The sequence below is a fragment of the Physeter macrocephalus genome, chromosome 7 (assembly GCF_002837175.3).
Source record: "Physeter macrocephalus isolate SW-GA chromosome 7, ASM283717v5, whole genome shotgun sequence".
Lineage (NCBI taxonomy): Eukaryota > Metazoa > Chordata > Mammalia > Artiodactyla > Physeteridae > Physeter > Physeter macrocephalus.
The window spans coordinates 158,603,174-158,612,913 of record NC_041220.1 but is presented as its reverse complement, the minus strand read 5'-3'; the positions used below and the strand labels follow the sequence as shown (position 1 = coordinate 158,612,913).

At 47.8% G+C, this 9,740-nt stretch overlaps 1 protein-coding gene across 1 annotated transcript in view; it reads left to right on the top strand.

Moving 5' to 3' along the window:
- Positions 1-9,740, top strand: part of PIR (pirin) — a 105,650-nt gene that overhangs the window by 39,422 nt on the left and 56,488 nt on the right. Inside the window, 2 exon segments of the mRNA XM_024115486.3 lie at positions 1,037-1,120; positions 3,257-3,463. Of these exon segments, the coding sequence (XP_023971254.1) occupies positions 1,037-1,120; positions 3,257-3,463 (291 nt within the window).

Sequence of the window (9,740 nt, the reverse complement as noted above, 5' to 3'; positions counted from 1 at the left end):
GGAACATATGTATATGTATAAATGATTCACTTTGTTGTAAAGGAGAAACTAACACACTATTGTAAAACAGTTATACTCCAATAAAGATGTTAAAAAAAAAAAAAAGAAGGGCTCGATTTTCTAGTGCTGTTTAGAATCGGTGCTATTTCGTTCTGCCAAGAGGTACTGTGACTGCAGACGCTCCCAGGAAGGTTTTGCTCCCTGCACAGAATGCCTACCATAGATGGTTGCTGATACTCAGATTTATTTACCAAGATCAGCGTCGTCACATAGAACTTTCTTTAAAGATGGAAATGCGTTATAATCTGTGCTGGCCACTGTGGTGGCCACTAGGCACATGGGGCTGTTGAACCTGGTGCAGCTGAATTTTTTATTTTGTTTGATTATTTTAAACGTAGCCACTTGTGGCTAGTGGCTACCGTGACGGACAACACAGAATTTCAACACGGACAATGCTTTTAGATTTAGTACGGGCTTGCCTCTGGAAAAGTTGACTTTAATTTCTATGAATTCATTTGACATATCTCACCAGCATTTATCGAGCGCCTCATGAGTGTGTGTGCCTGGTGTTGGAAAGACACGTCCTTTGGATTTCTCCTATCAGCCTGTAAAGGAAGGTGTGGAGGCCTGAGATCTGTCGTCCCACACACCTGGGTGAACGTGGCCTTGGTAACAAGGCTCCTGCTGTTTCAACAGGAGCTGCCTCTCTTTCACCCTGGGCTCTGGGACCCACCGTGGCAGGGCCTCGGCCCGGCGGGCTGAGGGTATGAGTGGCGGCCCCTCTCGCCCAGCTGGGAGCTCTGCTTGCTCAGGGCTGCATCTGCCCGGAGGAAGGGGCTCCCACTTGAAATTCTCTCAAAGATGTTGCCCGGGTTAGCGTGGCCCTGTCACTGAGGTTCATCCCCTCAGCTCGCTCAACCATGTTAGTTGCTCCTGACACTTTGGTCAACACATTTTCGGTGGAAAAAGTGAACAACTCGTCACAGCCCTCCAACACCTACTTTTTCTTCTGTGGTTTTTTTTTTTTTTCCCAAAGGTATCTTACCTCCTGGAAGGGGGCAGCATGGCCCATGAAGACTTCTGTGGACACACTGGTCAGTTGAACCCAGGAGACCTGCAGGTATGGCCAAGACGAGGAATGGCTGATGGTTTCCTAGTCTTTGGGTGTGGCTGCTCCATCCCACCCACTTCTGGTAGCTTCCCGCGTCCCCTGCTCTGTCTGTTACGTCTTGGACTTGTCCCTTTCCATGGCTTCTTGCAGTCCGCCTGGAAACCTGCACAGGTCCCTTGTATTCCTCTCTCATGCTTCCCTGGGCCCTCACAATCAGTTTTTAGCTCCCACGTAGGGCTTTTCCTGATGTTTCTGAAAAGAGTAATCACAAGTCACTGTCTCAGCTTCCTTCTCTTCCGTCCCATCCTCCACTCACTGAAATCAGGGTTGGCCTCTCAGCACTGCCCCCCAAACCTTTCCTGAAGCTGTTCAGGTCACGGTCACTCATGATGTCGCAGTTGCTGCCACATTCACTGCACCGGTTTCCGTCCTCATCTTTCTAGATCTGTCTGCTGTCTTTGAGACAATTTTCTATTTATCTTCCACTCCATTTGCAGGGGTAGGTGTTGTCACTTAAAGAGCATGACCGAAACCCGGCCACCATCCTAGTCCTGCCTGAGATGCGTTACCATTAAAATCCCCAGAAAGGGCTTCCCTGGTGGCGCAGTGGTTGAGAGTCCGCCTGCCGATGCAGGGGACACGGGTTCGTGCCCCGGTCCGGGAGGATCCCGCTTGCCGCGGAGCGGCTGGGCCCGTGAGCCGTGGCCACTGGGCCTGCGCGTCCGGAGCCTGTGCTCCGCAGCGGGAGAGGCCACGACAGTGAGAGGCCCGCGTATCGCAAAAAAAAAAAAAAAAAAAAAAAAATCCCCAGGAAGTGCTTGGGTCATCTTTGCCAGTTTTTATAAGTGTGGACTCTATACAGGTACTTTCTGGGATCATTTACATATTTGGGGGAATGACATCTGCAAATAGTTGAATCGTGGTGTTTCAGTGAAGAGGAGATTGAGAGGCAGAAAAGCAAAAGGGCAAAGAGTCGTGGCCAAAAGTGAACAGTAACCTGTCCCTGGAGCAGAATGTAAAGTGTAGCTTTGACTGCTTGTGACCCTGGAAGTGGACTCTTCCGCCCTCCATGCATCAATTCTAAAGTGCCTCGGCGTGGTTCCCAGTGGGATTGAGCCCCAGGTGCCCACAGGTGTAACCTGCTCGTTAACCCCACTTTGTGGCTTTCTCCCTTGCCTGGCTCACCCTTCCTACTCTTCCCTACTTGTGCTTTCTGTACCACTTTCCAGATATACTCCCTGCACTCGAGCCCTTGTCTCAGGATCTTCTGTGGGAGAACCCAAGCCGAGACGGGCAAGAAACCTACCTATTGTGTTCTATCCCTTTATCCCCAGATCCCGAGGTTGGCATCTGGGGCCGGCCCCTCATGTGCTCTTAGTAAAGAAAGAAATGAACGCTTGAAAAGTCTGCACAACAGCGGAGGCAGTAACTTCCTGCAAGTGGTGAGCGCTCCGTTCCCAGTGTTGAAGTCAGCCGCCTGTGGTGTGGTGGGTCCCGTGGGCCTCCACGGTACCTGTAGGCCCACCTCGTGTCCTCCAGCTGCTGCAAATACCGGCTGTTGATGGCTCTCAGCTGCATCCCACCCTGGGCGCTGCCCTCTTCCCTGGGAACTGCCTCTCCCAAGGTTGTGCTCGCTCCTGCAGGGTGGCCCACAGTCAAGGGTTTGCTGATGTGGGGACAGGAAAGCCTCAGTTTGGGACAATTCTGAAGCTTCATCCGACTCCAGAGCTCCCTGTTGGCTCGGCTAAGGCCTCCGTTTTACAATAACTGTGTTGGTGATTGGCTTCTCCCCTGCCCAGTCCTGCTTTCTTCACTTGTTAAGATGCGTCTCCCGAGAGCACTTCTCAGTTTACTCTCTGCCCGCACCTCCCCATCTAGGGGCGCAATCTAAGACTCAGGGATGCCAAAGAGGGGGTTCTTCAGTTGGTGTGAATTCCAGAGCTGATGATTTGATCGCACACGCGGAAGCATGGGACATGTTTGGAAAACTGGAAAGGGCCCCAGCAGTTGTCTCTGTCGTTTTGTTATTCCTCAGAAAGCAGCACTTGTAAAGTGCCTGACTTAGTTACCAGGTGGTAATCATCCCACCTGTGGACTCGTTAGAGGCCGGGTCACACTTCCTTCTCGTCTGTCTGGTGTTTGCAGTGGATGACTGCGGGCCGGGGCATCGTGCACGCCGAGATGCCTTGCTCAGAGGAGCCAGTCCACGGCCTACAACTGTGGGTTAATTTGACGAGCCCACAGAAGATGGTGGAGCCTCGGTACCAGGAACTGAAAAGCAACGAAATCCCTAAACCCAGTAAGGAGGCCGTGACCGTTGCTGTCATTTCTGGAGAAGCCCTGGGAGTCAAGGTAAGCCGCGCCGTGGTGTGTTTGTGAAAGCTGAGGTATGCAGCGACACGAAGCTGGCCCCCTCTGGGTCGACAACTCTCACCGGGTTTGTCACGGTTCAAGTCCCATGGGATGGGCTTGCTTCAAAGGTGTCAGAATAAATGCAACCGAAGGGAACCCAGAATTTTTTTTGCCACGTGCAAACCTTTAGAGTTAGGAAAATTACAGGAAAGCGAGCTCATGTAAAGAATTTGGTAAAAAAGAAGTTTTCAAGGTTCATCTTAATATGTGTGCAGATTGAGCCTATTTCCTTTTGTTTATAGTGCAGTTTTAGAGTGCCTCGTTTAAGAAACAAAAACCAAAAGTGACTCCACTCCCCGAAGACCGATTTAATTATTTATGCTCAACTTAGTAAGGACAGCACACTGCTACATCGTAGAAAGGTTTTTAAAAAAATTAACTTGCACATGTATTTAATCCATACACACCACGCCCTGTACATTCTTCTTAACTGAGACTTTATAATATTTCGGTTCCAGGTCCCACCTTTTAATCAAATGAGATCAATTTTGGCTAAACTTTGTGAACAGATTTTGGTAGGAAAAGGGTATGGCCAGTACCGTGTTAATTGCACACCAGAACTGCTTGCCTGGAGCCCAGGTTCCTGGTGGTGAGCTCGGTAGTGTGGTCTCTTAGGCGGAAATGGTTAAAAGGGATGGGAAGGGGGGATCTGGGAGGGCCCTCCCCCCACCTCCAGTTCCACACGTGCTACTTGTTGTCTGTTATCTGTTGTTAATGGTATCAATGTATTGGGAACCACTTTGCCATTCTCTTTGTGCAAACAGCACTTAAAACTATTTTAAATACTAATTTATGTAAATTTAAATTTAGTTTATATGCACCCACAGGGATGATGGCCGGGCATTAGGATGCATTTCATGGTTAAGAGGTTGGTCATGGTCACTGGTTAGGACTTAACTGGTTTTTGTATTTCCTGCACTGTAACCCGCAGTTCTTTTCCTGTACTGTGCCTAGGAGTATGTGTTATTTTGCTTTGCTTCCAGTGCAAACAGAAGTCATTGAAGAAAACAATACCAAAATTCACTCCCTAATAAGCATATGTAGCTGACTGCTATCTGCGCCCCGGCAAAGCCTCCACGTTACTTTGCAGTTGGAAACATCACCCTTCATTGTGTTTCTGGGACCCATTCGTGTTTTGCCAAGCACTGGGCGGTGCGCTTTTCAACTGTGCGTCGAGTTTCCCTCTCTTCAGCTTCACAGGGGGGAATACAGGTCCTGTGAGGTCTTTCAGGTCTAAGGCAGAGGACCTCACCTTGTGTACAGAGTCAGGCAGGGAGGGTCTAAGGAGAGCTGAATATTGGTGCAGAGGAGAGGCGGCTCACTGCGTTGCCCGTGGCGTTTTGCATTCTTGTGTTTTCAGGACTCTAGGGCTCTAGGGATGGGCCTTCTTGGGATACTGAGGCAGATGGTAAAGGTCAAGAGATTCCCTTCTCTCCACTTCAACCAAAGTCCAAGCCTTTACCCAGTCACATGTATTGGTATTGTCTTTAAGATTTCACTTACAAAAAGAGTTATCTGCAGCTAAAAAGAGAAATTAGACCACTGATTTAATGCATAATCAAAGCCAGCAATATCATGAATCCTTAACATTTACAACTGCTTCTCATTTATAGAAAATACAGTGCCGTTTTAATGTCAGAGCTGGTACCAATTACAGGCAGAAGGACATTTTAAAGCACTTCCAAGCAGCAGACCACGTGCTCTTGCAATCCCAACTAAGAATTAGAAACCAGACGTAATAATGTTTTAACTTAGTGAAATAATGTCTTAGTAGCTGCCAGCCTCTCTTTCTCTTTTTGTCAGTTAAAGCCTCTGAAGTGAATTACGTTCTCCTAAATAAGTGATCAGTCTTTATTTTTTAATTAATTAATTATATTTACTTTTGGCTGCGTTGGGTCTTCGTTGGTGCGCGCGGGCTTTCTCTAGCTGCGGCGAGCGGGGGCTACTCTTCGCTGCGGTGCGCGGGCTTCTCACTGCGGCGGCTTCTCTTGTTGCAGAGCTCGGGCTCTAGGCGGGCGGGCTTCAGTGGTTGTGGCATGCGGGCTCAGAAGTTGTGGTTCACGGGCTCTAGAGCCCAGGCTCAGTAGTCGTGGCGCGTGGGCCCAGTTGCTCCGCGGCCTGTGGGATCTTCCCGGACCGGGGCTCGAACCCGTGTCTCCCGCACTGGCAGGCGGATTCTTAACCACTGCGCCACCAGGGAAGCCCGATCCGTCTTTATTATGAGAGCGTTTGAATAAGAGACTCTTGGAAGCCTGGGCAGCGTTAATTTGGACTCCGAGAGGCCATGTGGTGCTGTGGTTACTAGTGTGGACTCTGGAGGCGACTGGCCTGGATTAGAATCCCCACCATGAACTAGCTGCGTGCTTCATTGTCCTCATGTGTAAAATACGGTCGCTGTGAGGATTAAGTGATTTTTTTTTACACTTTAAGTTGTCAAAACAGCATCAGACATGTTGTAAGCACCACACGAATGATAGCTGTTATTATTATTATTTTGATTACTTTGTGTTAACTTGGGCCGGAGCTGGGCTGAGATTTATGTTTGTGGTCTGTGCTAAAGGGACTTGCTGGGATTTGGGAAAGGTAATTAACCTGCTCTGAAGAAAAGACACCAGTGTGAGTCATTGTACACACGGGGGGCTCTTGACCATTTCTTTCCGGGTCTCATAACAAACGTAGTTTTGCACATCTGAAGCCTTAATATCTGCTCACACAGGAATGACTGGATTGTAAAAAGTCTAGATCTACCATTAAAACGAACTGAAGATTGTATTGCATCAGGAAGATAGTTTTAAGTTAAATCACGAGGTGAGGCTGAGAATATACCTTTCAAGAGATCGATGTGTTTATAACCAATAGAGAGTCACCAACAGCTCGCCTCCCAGCACCTTAAATAGCTAGAAAATGGAATTAGTGAGCATTCCAGCGCTTCTCCAATTTTAATATTCACATGGATTACTTGGGGCTCTTGTTAAAATGCAGATTCTGATCCATCAGGTCTGGGTGAGGCCTGAGGGTCTCCATTTCTAACCTGCTCCCAGGTGATGATGTTGCTGTGGTCTGGGGACCACGGTTTGTAATATGTATAATGTTCCTGGGATTCAAGACATGGGAGTTTACTTATCAGGAGGGACAGTTTGATTAGGTACCTGTAGAAGATGTTAAGGTCCAATTCTGTGGCTTTTGGCAAATCTTCAGCCTTTCTGCAGTGAGGGGGTTTTTGTGCAGAACGCTATAAGCTTTTGCAAGCAGCATGACTGACCTTTGATATTCCCAAAGGTAGATGTGTCCCTGTTTCCCAGGTTATATGTGTCTGGGCATTTCTTTAGCCCTTGGGAAGCCACAGCCAATTGTGAGCAAGATTCTGCCAGGACAGCTCAGTCTGAAGTGAAGGCTGAAAGGGGGAAAAGATAAAAATAGGATACTTTGAATAGTTTCTGTCACTTCTGGAAGGTCAAAAATCACATGTTTATTTCATGAGAGTATGAAATTCTCCAAACCCCATTCCATCCTTATCAGGCAGCCAATCAGGAATATTTATTGCCAGTTCTCTCTGCAACATGATTCTTTTCCCAACAAGCGCCTCTTCTTGCCTCCTGCTGTTTTAAATTACATTATGTCAGAAACAAACCTTAAGGGAGGCCTCAGCCCCACCAGGGTCAGAAAAAGGCTATCTTGAGCCAGACTGCTGAGTTCAAGGCCAGCTGCACCACTGACTGCCTTTAGATCATGTAGGCTTGCTGGGCCTCAGTTTTCTCATCTGTAAAATGGAGATAATTACAATGACCCAGAGGGTCATTGGGAGGATTAACTTGGTTAATATGGGTAAAGAACTTAGAACAGTCCCTGGCGTCGAATAAGCCCTCTATGAGTGGTTGCTACTTTTACTTTTTTTAAAAAAAAATTATTTATTTTATTTTTGGCTGCATTGGGTCTTCGTTGCTGTGCGCGGGCTTTCTCTAGTTTTGGTGAGCGGGGGCTACTCTTCGTTGCGGTGCGCGGGCTTCTGATTGCGGTCACTTCTCTTGTTGCAGAGCACGGGCTCTAGGCACACCGGCTTCAGTGGTTGTAGCACGTGGGCTCAGTAGTTGTGGCACATGGGCTCAGTAGTTGTGGCCTCAAGCTCTAGAGCACAGGCTCAGTAGTTGTGGCACACGGGCCTAGTTGCTCCATGGCATGTGGGATCTTCCCAGACCAGGGCTCGAACCCGTGTCCCCTGCATTGGCAGGTGGATTCTTAACCACTGCACCACCAGGGAAGTCCTACTTTTACTTCTTTGCGGAAGCTGTGTGCAGTGTTCATGTGTCCCACAGTCATAACAAGAAGAAGCTTCCTTCTGATGAGCAGACTGTATATTCATGTATTGGATAACCAAAATTTTAAAAATTCACTTTCCAAAAGAGTTTGCCAAGCGTCTCATGTAATTTGCTCAGATCTTATTTACCACAGTGCCCCCAGCACCTGGAACAGTGGCTGATACATACAGGGCAATCAGTAAATATTTGCTGTGTGGATAAGTGAAATCGTTAAAATGTAAATGAATGCTGGAATAAGAGAAAGTAGGGTGAGGTAATAAGATGAACAATATAGGGATTAAGAATGACTGCAATAAGCTTAATACAAGCTAACTAAAAAGTTGAGAGAACAATGGAATTAGCTAATTTCCATTTTCAAATGAAATAAACTATTTAATGGATTCGGAAGCAGGGAAATAAAAACCAGATTGATTTTTTTCCTTTAAATATGAATACTAGGCTGTTTTGCAAGACCCATATTGTTCCTTGCAGGTTTCTTAAATTCAAGCAGTGACACCAGTCACTGAGCAGAGGTTTGGAGGTTCGTGGTTCCCTTTGGGGGTCCACAGACAGGTGTCTCCTTGTCTTTGGTGGCATCTTTCCTGTGGGTTTCAGGGCGTGGCTTGATCTGTAGTAGCGGACGTACTGGCTTTCAGTGCGTCCCTGTGGGCCGTCCCCCTTCTTGGCCCCGATTTAGCTCCAGAAGGCATTGGGAGACCTCGTGTGCCTCGCGCCCAAACCCAACGTGCCCAGTAATCAGCCTGTGTTGGTTGTGGGCTAGCATGTGATTTGTAGCCAAGCCTGTGATTGTCACCTCCAATTCAGAGAGCTGGGGGTGTCTCCAGGCTGTGGCAGGCCGTTGGTACCCACACACGCCTTTTCTTACAACGGAACTTGAGAAACAGCTGCCTGTACCACATTTCGCAGCTTTTGTTTTCATCCGGGAAACTCCAAGGGCAGAAAGTCATTTGAAAGACTTTATCATCAATATAGAATTTTGTCCGTATCCCCCTACCTTAATTTGATTAAAAAATATGTAGTTTATGTGGCTTTCGAGGAAATGCCCTTATAGCATGTCCAAATGGCAGTGGGTTTTTGGCAATAACACTGGACCGTAAACTTAGAACATTTTTACATCGTACCCATTTTGCTCTTTCGGGGCAATTTGAATTTTTTAAAATTGGATCTGGCAATGTGAACTGGACCTTGCCGACTTTACATTTGGACCCAGATTCTCCGCTCCCCCGCTACCCCTGCCATTTCCCTGGCCTTTCTGAGCTGGCTTCTGTTCACTTGGGGATGTGGGGAAAGCTGACCCCCTCCCACAGGAGGCGTCTCTTTCCTTCCCAAGCCCAGAAGAACAACTTCTCAAGGTAGCATTTAAAAAACAATAAATCTTGAAAGCAGGTAGCACAGGCACTTGTTTTTCCTTTGAAGTATTCCAGCAGGTTCATGAGTCTAGCTTGAAAAAGAATAATGGCTAGTCTCTCAGTGTCAGAGGTTGCCAGTGGAGCCGTGGGTTTCTGACAAAGGGAGCTCGGGTAACAGGCTCAGCTGGCCCCAAGAGCAAGCAGAGGGAAAACAGCACCTGCTCAGAAAGGAATCCTCTCTTCCAAAGGCCTCTCTATTAATTGTTTTTATTTATAAATCAGAGCGCTCTGTGATAGATTTAAAAAGTGGGTATTTAAAAGAACATTCCCTTTGGGATGGAGGGGGGATAAGGATGGACCTGGGACTTCTCTCACTATGTCTTCTTATTTTTAATTTTGAAAGATGTAAATGTTTACATATTTAAAACCAGAAAAGGGGGCTTCCCTGGTGACGCAGTGGTTGCGAGTCCGCCTGCCGATGCAGGGGACGCGGGTTCGTGCCCCGGTCCGGGAGGATCCCACGTGCCGCGGAGCGGCTGGGCCCGTGAGCCG